General features: G+C 37.7%; 1 protein-coding gene across 3 annotated transcripts in view; it reads right to left on the bottom strand.

The window, feature by feature from the left end:
* The window catches only part of lrrk2 (leucine-rich repeat kinase 2), a 305,946-nt gene that overhangs the window by 56,256 nt on the left and 234,002 nt on the right, over window positions 1-15,688 (bottom strand). For all 3 annotated transcript variants that reach the window (XM_051934956.1, XM_028812383.2, XM_028812390.2), the window contains exons 36-39: window positions 8,987-9,133; window positions 6,968-7,159; window positions 2,021-2,167; window positions 1,800-1,912 (exon numbers count right to left, since the gene is read on the bottom strand). In XM_051934956.1, coding sequence (XP_051790916.1) covers window positions 1,800-1,912; window positions 2,021-2,167; window positions 6,968-7,159; window positions 8,987-9,133 — 599 coding nt within the window. The remainder of the gene's footprint in view (window positions 1-1,799; window positions 1,913-2,020; window positions 2,168-6,967; window positions 7,160-8,986; window positions 9,134-15,688) is intronic.

Raw genomic sequence — 15,688 nt, 5'->3', positions numbered from 1 at the left:
AAGAAATTTTATGTGTTGAAACAATCTAATTCATTTTTGAATTTCTGAAATTAGAAACTATGTCCAATAAAGTCAAACCATGTTTTTTTTTTTTACTTTTTGAAAATTGTGGACACCAATCCAGTACAAAGTTAATTTAACTAGTGATAAATGCTTTGAATTTTCTCAACACAAACTTTTTCCCATATCATATTATGCACATTTTTTTTGCAAAAATCTAATTTGAAATATCTCATGCTACATAAGCAAAACTATTGCGTAACACAGCAGGACAAGAGGCAAAGTTGCCACTTCACTACTCTTCAATTTCTGGCTTCACTCTGGTGTCTCATACATTCTGTCCTCATCTATTTGTGTACACCTCCCACATTTGAATGGATTTCCCTCTGGCACTCTGGATTCCTTCCACAATCCAAAGGTTGTTTCTAGGTTAACTGCCAACCTTAAATTGCCCAACTGGGTGTGTGTGTCTATCTTAACATCTGTTGCTACTTGCACTCCCAGGCAGGGAAGGATATGCAGAATGTGAAAAAGCAGAATAATTTCACTTTACATCTGTGTTTACGTCCAAAACAAAATTTAGCTATGCCAAACCAGTTCACTGCACAACCTAGTCTCTGATGTTAGTTAGTTGCACTTACTGTATTTTAAATGTTTAAAAGAATTTAGTCAAAATAATGTGTATTTTATATTTATGTATTTTAAAACTAAACACATGTTGCTAATCCAATATTTTCCCATACTAGGGATCAGCTGCAAATAATTAACTTATTAAGTAAATGCCAAATCATCACTTCATGTCAGCAGGAACATATTCCTTATAATAATCAATGCCACAATTAGAAAATAAAGGGCATCACTATCAGTGTACCAGGTAAAATTTCATTTTCCTCTCTTTCACATTGTATGTTGGTAGAGTTTACACAAGATGAATAGCCTCACACAAATAAGCAAAAAGCTTGACAGTGAAAATTCAATTCCTTTACATATTTCACATAGCTTTGACTTGTTTTTCTTGAAAATACTCGCTAAGAAAACAAATGCTGCACTGAGTTATTTTTATAAACAAAATCTAAGAATTCAAAACAATACAAAAAGCATTTTCTGGTGTTCTGACTGACAGATGAGTTACAGTATCTTTTCAGTCATCAGGAATATGAATTTTACCAGTACATAGTTCACATAAAATGTCATTAATTAAAATGCTTGTTGTATGATGAAAATATTTTACTTTTTTGAGATATCTGTTTAACAGGTGAATGTATCGCAGTTTTATGTTATGTATACTTTCTTTACTGATAATGGAGGTTCAACTAGTTATTGCTTAAATATATTATGAAAATCCAGGGTTAACATTACGAAGAAAAAGCAAAGAATGATATAAATATAAAATCAACTTAAATTGTTGTGTATACGGTATCTCATTTTAATCTTCAAACTAGAAGATAATATTTTTGATGTGCAACTGGTTTCTTTGTTCTTTGCAGTTAAACAAAAATCAATCATTGCTAATCTTTTCTAATAACATTGGGGTCACACTCCAGTACCACATATGCATCACTCACTAAATACAACTACAATGATAAAACTAAGCCCTCCCGTCTCAATTTATGATACCAGTATTAAAAACATATAGTTTTATTTTGATAATTACTAAAAGATGATTAACCAAATAAAACACAAATCAACTCTTTGCACAGATGATGTCTGAAGCAACTTACTGCTTCCACAGAACTTAACACTATGCTTTACTCCACCCAGTGGTTAAAAGGCAAAGTGAAGTGCACACAAAAGTATACCTGTCTTAGCAGTCTGTGTAGATACATTTCTGATGCATGTTTGTTAAATATTTTCACTGCAACATCTTCATTTTTATACACAGCATGGTACACTGATCCAAATCCTCCATCACCTTTAAGGTAGGTAGAAAACCAGAAATAAAATGTAACGATAATACTGGTTCTTGAAATAAAACACAAGGCGTAGACTAATAAAACCAAAGAGGAAAATGCATACTTACCAAGGAGGTATTCTGCAGTTAGGTCCATTTCTAGCTGGTCACTGAAAAGCATAATGTTTTCAGGTAGATCCGCAAGAATTAAATCTGGAGCTATCTGAGATATGGGAACTGTGGATCTTGAATCTTCTGGATTAACTAAAAGGCAATCTAAAATTTTATATTTTCAATCATTAAACTTAGAATTCAAATAACAAGCAGGTACACTTAAAAAAAACTAAAAATCATCGATACAATGAAAAAATTTTAATTGCTTTCTAGTGTCCCTTCATTCTTAAATTTTGTACCTTTTTACTTTAGCAGTATTCTCATGTGTATATAGTACATTGAAATTCTTACATGCAACAGATCTCTTCAGTGCCATAATAAACAAGATTACATTGAACCATAAATATATTTTATTTAAATGAAATTACAAATCAGTTTAACCAATAGGATACCATAACAGATGTATCTTTACAAATTATTATTACAAATATAATCTCATGTTACACCAGAGTAGTGTTAAGGTGTTGGAGTGAAATTAGACCTCTTTAGGAAGGCAAGAAAGAGAAATCAAAGGATCAGTTGAAAAGATTTGTTGGCAATTTATTCTTAACCATAAATACCCCTACAGTAAAAAGACAAATCAATGGATATATTTTAGTTAAAGTGAAAATACAACAAGCCCTCCATAAATCCAAAGAAACTACAGGTGGTATAACACTACTGCACTGCCTTTGTGGTGTGTGATTCTGGTATTGGATTCTGGCAGTTAACTGGAAATTGACATTTTTCTACAAGTACAAACTTTGATTTAAGAAATATTGTCCCTGTCCAGGACTATTTCCAGCCCTTCTCCCTGTGCTGCCAAGATAAACTCTGGCCCCAAAAACCCTGAATTGGAGTAATCAAGTTTGAGAATGTTACAGAATGTTATATTATGCTGAATGGGTATAAATTTGTTCACTTTAAGAGAGAATCTAAACTGAACTAATGTCAAATGTGTCCAAAATCTATTAAAGTGAGGCTTTTAAACTATATTTTAGCTATAAAAAGTGTTTAATTATTCAAAATTCAGCTAATAATATATCTGGTTTAAAATAAATGATTTGCAGCAAATTCTAATTAGTGATGAATGATAGATGTCTGTTCTAATTAGGCAACGGTAAATGATTTTTAACTGATATTCTGTACCTTTTATATCATGTTTCATATGATTACGTACATATTTAACACTAGAATTACCAGAGCCTACGAAAAAACTCGCAGATCCAGCCCACCTTAAATCACTTCTTAAAACCTTTCTCACCTCTCCACCAGCGTCTTTTGTCATCTAAATGTACTGATAAAGACAAGCTGCCAGCAGCCGGCTATTCCATCTCCCCAACGACTTAGAACGTAAACAAGCTTTTCCCAGCTAATGCCTTGATTGATTATCTGGGAGTGAAGTGGAGTTTTAGAGTAGAAATAATAAGATTGTTATTTGGAACACACGCATTTCATATGTGTTGCATTTCTACAGTAATCTGTGTAAACACATTGTTAAAACAGAAACGGTTTACAATATTCTAGTAGCAAATGACAAAATGTAGGCATAAACTATATAATGTATGAAGCCTGAAGTCCAAATATCAAAGAAACACTTTCACAAAAGGTACAAAAAAAAGCCACCGCCAAAAAAACCCGCCTTAGTGTGAGACATTGACATGAATTAACTATCACTGCTTCCGTGGCGTAACAGTATCAGTCGCTGACTGGGAATCAGAAGGTCATGAGTTCGATCCTGCACAACTCCCATTTGAGAAGTGTTCTTATTTTCACTATTTTAGAATAAAATGATACATTTGATTTCAGTCTGTAACAGCCAGTGTAATTTATGATATTTGTAAAGGTTAGCTTTATTTTTTTTAAAATTCACTTTTCATTGTCTCAGTCGCGTTCAGGATCCATCCCTACCGCCCCCCACCTGACACTGCTGTTTTTACATAAAGACGCGCTATAGTTCTGCAGTGTATCACGATACATACGACCGCGTGTTTTTTTCCCCCAGTATTGCCAGTCCCCACGTGTTGCTGTATGCTGTTTCTTTTGTACTCCAGGACATGCAGAGGAAAGCATAGTAAAGAGCAGTAACTTCAGCGCTATATGCAATCATCAGACACTCCCCATCTGATGCTGTTTTCACATAAAGACGCGCTAAAGCTCTACAGTGTACTTGTGACTGCATTGTCGTACCAATGCTTGCGAACTGAAGTGTCTGCATGCACTTTTCGTGGCATTATACGTGTATTTTTTGAACATGCCCATATAGCTCAAACACAGGAACATATGTTGATGTAAAAGTATAACAAAACAAGTGCACTTTTATTCAAGACTATAACCGAAGAAAAAAGAAGGCAAGTTACAGTAGGTGGAATGCTAAGAACTGCTGATTTCCATTCTGTGCTATATAACTGTTAACATTTGAATCTGATGATTGCATATAGCGCTGTCTGATTTAGTGTGCGCAAGAACATGCAGGTGGCCAGTTGCTGAGTGCTACAACGCACATTTTAAAAAAAGAAAGAGACAAATATATGTGACGTTTTGAAGAAATCATTTTATGACGCGAATAGTACCAATCAGAAAACATCGTCGAAGTAATGCAATATTATTTGAAAACGAACAGCGTCAGGTTGGGTGTGAAGTTATACTGGCGCTGTTTGAGTCAGATCAGAAGCTGAATAAGCTGAAAAAGCTCCTGTTCTGACTCTAAGTAAAAAAGCATGAATTAATTAACAGAAATAACCGCGATTGACATTTTAAAGTTAACTATTTACAGTGCATACCAATTTATAAATTCAATGTCCGTTTGAGGAAAAAAAAACACTTTCTTCAAAGCTGGGAATCGAACTCGCGTCTCTGTGGCACAGTAAGGCAGTGGTGCTCCAAGTCAGCAAACCGTCCTTATAACTTATTTTTTCAAGATCCATAACACACAGACAGACAGAGCACTGCGTAATACAGAGACAGACAGGCAGAGATATACAAATAAACAGGGAAGGCACATGTACTGAAAGAAAAAAAAAATCAACATGTGCGTTGTTTCTGCAGCACTGAATAAGCTCACCCGCTCTAACATCACCCCTCCCCCGATCTGACTCTCTAAGTAACAGCGCAAGTACAGACACAAATCAAGTGCATGTGTATACTGTATAATATTAACAAAAAGAGCAGCTTACTACTGAAAACGGCAAATACAGGAGTGAGTGGGGATCGAACCAGGACTCTTGATTACACTTGGTTTGCATCTGTACTTGCGCTGTTACTTAGAGAGCCAGATCGGGGGAGGGGTGATGTTAGAGCGGGTGAGTTTATTCAGTGCTGCAGAAACAACGCGCATGTTGATTTTTTTTCTTTCAGTACATGTGCCTTCCCTGTTTGTTTGTATATCTCTGCCTGTCTGTCTCTGTATTACGCAGTGCTCTGTCTGTCTGTCTGTGTGTTATGGATCTTGAAAAAAATAAGTTATAAGGACAGTTGTTCATGTTAATTGCAGTCTCAATTGTTAAAAAAATATTTTAAAAGGAGCATCCCACATGAAAATATAACGATCTCATTACCTGACAGTCCATACCAATTTACAAATTTTATGTCCGTTTGAGGTTAAAAAGAAAAAAAAGAAGTAACACTTTATCCCCAGCGGGGAATTGAACTCATGTTTGTGAGGCAGAGAAAAGCTACTCGGTCTGAGAGGCAAATCTTAGCGCGCTACGCCACAGAAGCTGTTATATGGTATGTGAAGCTTTTGTGGAAGTGTTTATTTGATCTTAGGAACTCGGGCTTTACACATTCTATAGTTTATGCCTACATTTTGTAACATTTATTACTAAAATATGAAAAAGTTTCTGTTTTAGCAATGTGTTTACACAGATTACTGTAGAAACGGAACACGCATGAAATGCATGTATTCCAAATAGCGATCTATTATTTCTATTCTAAAACTCCAGCAGTTCAGTCACTCCCAGGTAATCAAACAAGGCATGAGCTGGGAAAACTTAGTGAATGTTCTGCGACGGTGGGGGATGGAATAGCCGGCTGCTCGCTGCTCCTCTTAATCGGCACATTTAGAAGACAAAAGAGAGGTGACAACAGTTTTAAGGTGGGCCGGATCTACGAGTTTTTTCGTAGACTCTGGTAATTCTAGTGTTAAATACTTTATGTTGTTGCATCACTCAGCTCTGTTTGAAAAAGACCATCTTTGACCTACATTTCAAAATGGCTTCCTAGCTGATTCAACTTAACCAGAAACTGATATACAGTATGTCAAAAAAGGCCATGTTTCACATGATTACATACATATTTAAATATTTCATGTTGCTGCATCACTCAGTTCTGTTTGAAAAAAAACTTCTTAAGTCTGCACTGTAGATCATCTTCCCAGCTGATTCAGCTTAACCAGAAACTGATATACAGTATGTCAAAAAGGGCCATTTTCTTATGTTGGGGAAGAGAAGGTGAAAGTAAAGCTCCAGTTAGCTAAAGAACAAGCACAGAATGATGAACATTTATGATGTAGTTGATCAAGGATGGCAGATTTTTTTAGGGCTTGTAAAGAATAAGCACTGGATATTCTGCAGCAGCTACAGACTAGATGATTTCTTTACTTACCAGGAGTAGCTTTAGCTGTATCCTTTACCCCAGACAAATGGGACTTAAAAAAGATAGCAATATAATCATGTTTTTTTCCAAATAATGTAGCCCTCCTAGAAACATTCCATAAAATAGTAATTTGAGGACTACATGAAGTGTCAAAGTATACAAAGCCGTATAGTCAGTTTTCTGTAAATTTTTAATACATTTCTTAGATGTTTTTTTCCCTTATTTGAATCATAACATGGAATTGGAATATCTACCACTATGTCTACACAATACTTGTGGACCAAGCACAGAACCTATCAACATAAATAAAAAAAGTAGGCATTATACCTTTATCAGCACAGTCAAGGAGATCATCAAGAAGAATTTTCTGACATCTCTGGTCATCTCCAAAACTATATACAGCCCATTTCTTCAAAAGTGTCCCTCCTTCTCTACATATGTCTGTAGCTAGAAGTCCAGGAAACCATTCTTCTAAAAGAGAATCAATGTGGTCCACAATCTGCCCCAGCAAAATTCGACCTAAATGAAAATGATTTGGGAAATACAATACAGTACATGAAAGTCAGCAGGGCAAAAATGTAACGTGCAGACATAATAAACACAGTAATATATTGAGAAGGTAAGTAATTCATTTCACGTGGGTGGCAAAACAAAAATACAATACATATAATAGTGAAAAACTGGACATTGGCTTTATTTTTTTCTTGGATTACAGACTACAGACTCAGCAAGAATGTTAGTAAATATTCAATGCTGAGGTCTTGTGACAAGGACTTGTGCTTATATACAAGTCCTTGTATATAAGCACAAGTTTTTTTAAAAAAAAAAAAAACATAGTATTACATATAAAACAGCACTTTAATCTCCTTACCAAACTCCCTGGTAACCTGTAGGATGGAACTGTTATGTTTCAACCAGGATTACATTCCTAGCTCAAGGATGTGTTGTGTTATTTTTCAATTATTATTCTGTTTGGTATGTTGTTAATTTTGTGTATGGGTTTGTTAATATTTATATATTGATTATTATGTGTAGTATTTTGCTATCGTTTATGTTTTTGTTGTCCGCCCTGTCTCCTTTATATGGTGCCTAATGAGGATAGGCCACCTAATCATGCAGCTGGGGTACTGGTCTACTAATTATTTAATGAAAAGCTGCAATAACTGTTGGGATTCCTAATTTTGGTTTTACATTCTCAGTTTTATGTAGGATAATATGGCTTTGGCCCTTGCCTTGATTAAGGTACTGTTTTTGGATTGTATCGGTGACTTTGTTTACTTTTAGGGTTTGCCCTTTTGCTTTTTTTCTCCAGCCTTGCCTTTTTCAATTTTATAAAGAAACTTTGTATTATTTGTGACCAGAGGTTTTGCAGTCTGCATCTCCCCCTTTAGGTCTACATTTGAACATTTTGATGTTTAAAAGCTTTAGTCCCAGTTTTGGGCCTGTACAATCTGGAAGCCAACCATTTGAGTTTAGAGCTGCTTTTAGTGGTGAGGCATGCTCTGTGAAACCAGAAATGGGTGAAGTGCTAGTCTGGTTTTTGCTTGTTTTTTTGAGGGGTGCACTTTTTGACATTTTTATATGGTAGGATAATAACAGAAAGGGGTTGCATCCAAACCAAAGAGAGAGATTCAATGGAAAAACACACTGCCGAGAGAGATATTGGATGAACTGAAATACATACAGGACTTCTGGATCACTCATCAGGCAAACTACTACACCAGCCCTTCACTAGGACGTGAACCACTCCAGCCAGCTAAGGACGATGGGGCTGAAGGACAGAAATCCTGCAGGATGGTTGACAATGGGAAGGAGCCATTGAAAATCATATCAGACCTGTGCCTGAGGTTAGTAGAGAAAATGACATGCTCTGAGAAATCCAGAGTTCCTCATCTGTTCCCCCAGGTTTTCCTTGTGCTCCCAGCTCACATGCTATGAAAAAGATTAGCAAACGGGGACAGTTTCTATACACTTTTTTATATTATGCCATCAGAATTTTTAAAATAATGCTTGCATGTGAAATGTCAAATGAACTAAAGCCAATGAAGAATGTATAATGTGCAGCAAGGTTTAGTTGGGTACAGAGATGGCTGGATGGATGGGCAATAACAATTTTGCTTCTACAATTTCTGCCAAAGAATATTTAAAAAATGACAACATAATCACCTAAGAAACTTATTCACATTGTAGTCAACTATTTAAAGTGATAGTTGGCACTGCTGGAAAATGTAAACATGAGTTTTATTAAATGTTAGTGCTGAACATTTTAATGCATGATCAATGCCCATTATTATACTATATATCACTTCAGAGAGGGAGTTAAAACATAAAATACATTTTAAATACCTCTTTGGGCTGAAGGCACTGTGATTCTGAGGAAACTCTCCGCTTCATTATCCAGTATATCTGACTCAACTAGGCAATATGCTTCTGGTGACCAGTTTAGGTATATACCTTGTCTCCAGTACATCCTATTGAGACGAAGAGCTTTTTCTAAAATGAAAAAAAAACCAAAACATTTGTGCAAGTTTTCTTTATCCTAATGGTTGGAGAATACATAAGCAGTGTGGCCATGTTGATTTTCTTGAAATTCCCACAGGTATATCAACTGTAAAGCACGCACAAATGTATAAGATGGCAAGCACTGCAAATTCTTCTAGGATTCCCTCAACATTTACTGGTGTTTGTGCTCTCCAAAAAACTACAGAATCTTCTAGTTGAAAGGTACTCATCAAGCAAATTATATAAAAGAACCTTGAATTACACATCATGGAACAATGCAAAGTATATTATTAAAGTATAGGTTTGGTATTTTTCAAGTCAAAGTTATTTCTTCACAATAATGGTATATATTACTTAGCCACATGGAACTGTGAAGCATATTTTATACATTTTTAAAAATAAATAGCTGACTCTTGGCATTTATAATGGAGCTAAATACAATGTACATGCCATTTCTCAAATGTACCAATTCTTTAACTTTCTATCCCACTGATCCAGTTCTTGGTTGCAGGGCAGCTGGTTCTTATTCTGGCAGCACTAAGTGCCAGTCTATCAAAGGATATATACTGTACATCCACATGCATTCAAAATATAGAGGGTAATATTTAACACTGTCATGTAAATAGAACATTTACGCAGTGTTCTCCCCAGACATTTTTTCCAGCCAGATGGCATAAAAAAGTAGCAGGGTGGGCGGGAAAGGGGAATTTGGTGGTGGGGAAAATTAAATGTGCACTATTTTTATTAGTTAATTATTATTAATTATTTTCCATTGCTCAATATGACTTCCTTTTTTAAGGTTTGACACTTGTGCCAGAATATTTTTATTAAATTTAAGAAGTATCCAATTCAAGATCCTGCAACACTAACAAAAATTTTAAATAACAATTGTTATGACATAAACCAAGAGGCACAAGTATTGTTGCTGTCGGGAAGAAAAGTGAAAATAATGAAAAAAAAGTATGGGAAACCTAATGAAGAATAATAAAAAAAAATATTCTTCAAAGCCAACTTGCATATGCAGAAGGTGTCTTCAGTTAAATACTTATTCTTCTTTTATTCCTAGATGCCTAGTTGTCTGCAGCTTTCCCATAATCAAAGTCTCCAGGATCTGGGCCCTCCAAGGAGATTAGCATGAGATTATTTAGTGTGTTTTGATTCATGCAATTTCTCAAACATGTCTTGATCCTTTTAAGGGCAGAAAAACCCCTTTCACATTCAGCTGTGCTCACTGTCCCAATATGAGCTAGTTTGGCTAAATTTGGAAATGACTCTTAGAGCTCTGATGTCGTTTTTAGTAAAATCTGTTTTGGACTGAAGTCTTTGTATGATTGACTTCTGATCATTTTTGACGCAACTGTCCATCCTTGCCTACTACTTTCATATTTTAAAACTGGAGGACTACCATTTTTGGAGTAATGATCGAAAAGAATTTCAGCAGACTCACATGAATCGTGAGTTTCTGCATTGAAAACTTTTGAAAAGCTGGAAATAATTGGCATGTCAGGGAATCTTGCATCTAGGTGCTTGACAACTGTCTCTAGGTATTTATAATATATTGCACGTTTTAAATGACATCACTCTATGTATAAACAATGCAGAGATCTGACCATTCTTCTGCCAGACAACGATGAAGGCTTTGAAAATATCTCCCAGGAGTGTTTTTCAACTCCATGATGGACAATTTTGTGGTGAGCAAAATTGCCTCAATTTCGGTAAGATTGACATCTTGCCTTTGCCAAGCCTTAGATAAGTTGGACAACAAAAGTAATACGTCTGAAAACATCATCAGAAAGGAAATAAAACTGTACGTTTTAATACATCTGCTTAATCCTTCAGCTGTGATGTCACTTCGTTCAGTGGCCTCTCTTTCCAGCACAGCTATGACACTCATCATACACTGTCGTAGTGACTGTACTGCAGAGTCATGAGACAGCCATCTAGCGTCACTGGCCATCTTCAGCTTAATCTGGGGAATGTTCAGAATATTTTGGATTTTCATTAAACCCACCATCCTAACTGAAGAATTTTGGAAGAAATAGAACAGCTGCTTTAAGATGTCATTCAGTTTTGTTAAACATGGTAGAGCAGCTCCTGCTTGGGCACTTGCAAGGGCCATTCGGTGGTTTACACAGTGGCAGTTGACCAAGAGTCCAGATGTTTTATCTTTAAGTAGTTTTGTCATACCTTTCTGTTTCCCAATCATAACAGCCGCTCCATCTGACCCTAGTCCAACCAGATTAGCAGTTTTCAAGCCTAGAGTGTCCATAGTCTCACTCAGTGTGTTGGTTATAGTCTCCGCTTTGCCATCAATCATATTGCGGGTTGATACAAAACTAATTCTGACCTCTTTAGTGACCTGGCAAACATATTTAATGTAAATAATTAATTGTTTTACAACTGAGATGTCTGTGGTTTCATCACACAGAATACTGAAAAATTTTCAGCGCGTATATTTTTCAGTACAGTGGGGCAAAAAAGTACTTAGTCAGCCACCAATTGTGCAAGTTCTCCCACTTAAAAAGATGAGAGAGGCCTGTAATTTTCATCATAGGTATACCTCAACTATGAGAGACAAAATGAGAAAACAAAATCCAGAAAAATCACATTGTCTGATTTTAAAGAATCTTTTAATTTGACTGATTTCAGTTTGCTCTAGTACATGCTTTCCTAAAAGGTCAGCAGAAGACTCGATGTGCGTTTTACTTTTTTCATGGTCCAGCAAGCTTTCTTTTCGAATTCTTGTGCATGGCACGTTTACCCAAGGTAACTCCCTCCTTGGGGGGTGTTTGTTTGAATATTTCATGCACAATGAGCACCACATACCATTTTCTTTGACCATTAGCTAATCAAAATCTTTAAACCATTGTTTGTTTATGCCAGATAAGCGGTGCTTAGATTTATCAATTGGCAGAGTGTGTGCTGAAGAAGATTTCCTCAGATGGACCAGCAATGTCTTTGTCTGAAATTGCCACATCAGGAATTGACGCTGCACCTTTATTAGTTTGTATCATCTCTTTTCTGAAATAACTGACCAGTGTTGTTTTCTGAGCAATTTTTTTACTCATGTTGGTAAAACGTTTGGAAAAAATTAAAAGTACCTATGAATAAGACTTCTGAATGGGAAAGTGGGAACCTGTTGGATACTCAATGAACACTTGCACTACGGCAAGGTAAGATATGAACAAAAAAAGGAATGGCAGATGGGTCACTTTAACAAAACCCTCAGCAATTCAGTGACAAAACTTTTGCTCAGGACACAGTGTGTGCTGCAAGGGTTTCTGCACACTTATTGCAATATGGACAAAGGTTCAAATATATGCAAATATAAGAACAGCAGATAGGGTCACTTTAACAAAACCCTCAGTAACGCATAAAAAAAACCAAACTTTTCCTCAGGAAACAGTGTGTGCTGCAAGGGTTTCTGCACACTTGCAATATGGATGCAGGTCCAAATATGAGCAAATACAAGAACAGCAGATGGGATCACTTTAACAAAACCCTCAGTATGAGCAAATATAAAAACGGCAGAGGGAGTCACTTTAACAGCAACCACAGTGAGTGCTACAAGGATTTTTGCACACAGAACACTCCTAATGCTTAAACAACTGTATATATATATATATATATATATATATATATATATATATATATATTGGTTTGCTATATACTGAACAAGAAGAGAACAGCTGTATGCTTAGCAGCACTACACAGACTGCACTGACACGGAGAACAGAGACGTCACTTCCTGACGCCCTTTTTCTGATATCTGACAGGCTGGTTCCACTAGTCTTTTTTTATCAATCTTCCTCTCACCTGCCCACTTCCACATCTTCTTTGCTTGTGAACTGCCGCTCCGCCCCCGCTATTAGCATATAGAGCCCCCTCTCGCTCGCCCACCTCCCCATACTCCTTGCTACTGTATTAAGCTGCTCCACCCCGCTATTACCATGTATAGCCCCCTCTCGTCCGCTCACCTCCCCATACTCTTTGCTTGTGAACTCTGCTCCGCCTCATCCCCGCTACTAGCTTGTTCAGTATCCAGTAATCAGCAACATTCCGCCCCGCCTATCCCCTCCCCACTTGCGATCCTGCTTCTAAAATATTTCCCCACCTGACCGCTCGTCCCTTGCCATCTCTGCAGATCATTAGATCTGCCAGTGCCTGTAGATCTGCAGCTGTCATCTCACAATGTCATGCAAGATGACAGCCGGTGCTCACCTAAATTAGCCGGGTGGAGCACCTGGCAATAAGACGCTAGGGAGAACACAGATTTATGGCATGGCATGCTAACAATGCCTCAAAAGTAATTTACTTATCAGTAATCCAGTGGTACATGTAAACAAAAGTGCTAGTGATTTCAGTAGCATAAAGAAAAGTAAAACTGTAAAATTAAATATGTTAAAGTGTACTACCAGATGGGCTTAAAGTGAAGAAGGAGAGATTGATTGTAATTGCCAATACCACACTTCTAGCACACAGACCTATCTTGCTCATCTGGAAGAATATCAGCCCACCTGTTATAACTCGGTGGGTAACTGATTTCTATACTATTCAAAACTGGAAAAATTCAAATTCTCACTTAGAGGATCTGTTTAAAACTTTTTAAAATATAGCAAGATCTAACTGATAAAATTTTAGAATAAGCTTTTATATCAGGGAACAGGACATTCTCACTTATTTGTTATTTTTAAAGATTTGCTCTTGTTGTTGGCTCTTATGTCTTTCTCTCAGGCTGAGGTTGAATTCTGGCTTGTTAAGTTTGACTTGATGTTATTTCCTTTGTTGTCTTGATTATATGGAATCTTATTTTCTTCAAATCAAATCAATAAAAAACTAAATATGTTAAAGTCAAGTAATATTAATCAAAATATTACCATTGTATCTGAAAGGTTATATTTATTTTTAATTACTTGCATTATCATTTCAACTGGGCATTTCATTATTTTCTAGCACCATTCTGTTTTGTTACAGCTTATTGTCAGATGAGTGCGTCATAGGAAGGATTTTAAGGATACACAGGGGAAATCTTCACAGGCTATACATTCACTTATCCATTTCCTTCTTTATTCTCATAAAGGAAGACTGTCATTCATTGACCAGCACTTGAGGGAGACACTTTCCTGGCCCTTTCTGGCAGACCAAACAAACTTGCAATGGCTAATGAATGGAGCTTTTAGCCACTGATACCCAAACCTGAATGTGTCTTTTTACTCTCTTTATAATAAAAATGATCCTAACATATTTTAAATATCTAAAATACTGAGATTAAGCAGCATTTAAGTAGCAACGCTGTGTACAGTGGTGATGGGGCCCTGCTGACTTCAACTGTAGACGTTATTGACCTGTGGAAGGAATACTTCGAGGAACTTCTCAATCCCACCAGCATGTCTTCCTTAGAGGAAGCAGAGCTGGAGGACTCCTGGGGGGGGGCCTGTCCATATCAGGGGCCGAGGTCACCGAGGTAGTTAAAAAGCTCTGAGGCGGTGGGGCCCCTGGGGTGGACGAGGTCCACCCTGGGTTCCTCAAGGCTCTGGATGTTATGGGGCTGTCATGGTTGACATGTCTCTGCAGCATCGCATGGATATCGGGGGCAGTGCCTCGGGATTGGCAAACCGGGGTGGTGATCCCCCTTTTTAAGAAGGGTGACCGGAGGATGTGCTCCAACTATAGGGGGATCACACTCCTCAGCCTCCCTGTTAAGGTCTATTCAGGGGTGCTGGAGAAGAGAGTTCGGTCGATAGTCATATCTCGGATTCAAGAGGAACAATGCAGATTCCGTTCCGGCTGTGGAATACTGGACCAGCTCTACACCCTGGCCAGGATCCTGGAGGGGGCATGGGAGTTTGCCCAACCAGTCCACATGTGCTTTGTGGATTTGGAGAAGGCATTCCACTGTGTCCCTCAAAGCATCCTGTGGGGTGTGCTCCAAGAGTACGGGGTACAAGGCTCGTTGTTACGAGTCATCCAGTCCCTGTACAGGAGGAGCAGGAGCTTGGTCCGCATTGCCAGTAATAAGTCGAACTCGTTTCCTGTTGAGGTTGGACTCCGCCAGGGCTGCCCTTTGTCACCGATTCTGTTCATAAGTTTTATGGACAGAATTTCTAGGCGCAGCCAAGAAGCAGAGGTGGTCTGGTTCGGTGACCTCAGAATCTCGTCTCTGCTATTTAGGGATGATGTGGTTCTGTTGGCTTCAATGGACAGTGACCTCTAGCTCTCACTGGAGCGGTTCACAGCCGAGTGTGAAGTGGCGGGGATGAGAGTCTGCACCTCTAAATCCGAGGCCATGGTTCTCTGCCGGAAAAGGGTGGAATGCTGTCTCTGGGTTGGGAACACATTTCTGCCTCAAGTGGAGGAGTTCAAGTATCTCGGGGTCTTGTTCACGAGTGAGAGAAGAATGGAGCAGGAGGTTGACAGACGGATTGGTGCGGCATCCGCAGTTATGCGGGCTCTGCAACAGTCCGTCGTGGTGAAGAAATAGCCGAGTCAAAAGGCAAGGCTGTTAATTTATCAGTCGATCTACGTTCCTACCTATGGCCACGAGCT

The sequence above is a fragment of the Erpetoichthys calabaricus genome, chromosome 1 (genome assembly GCF_900747795.2).
Source record: "Erpetoichthys calabaricus chromosome 1, fErpCal1.3, whole genome shotgun sequence".
NCBI classification, from domain to species: domain Eukaryota; kingdom Metazoa; phylum Chordata; class Cladistia; order Polypteriformes; family Polypteridae; genus Erpetoichthys; species Erpetoichthys calabaricus.
Note: the sequence above shows the minus strand (reverse complement) of the source record. Positions and strands in the feature narration are given on the sequence as shown.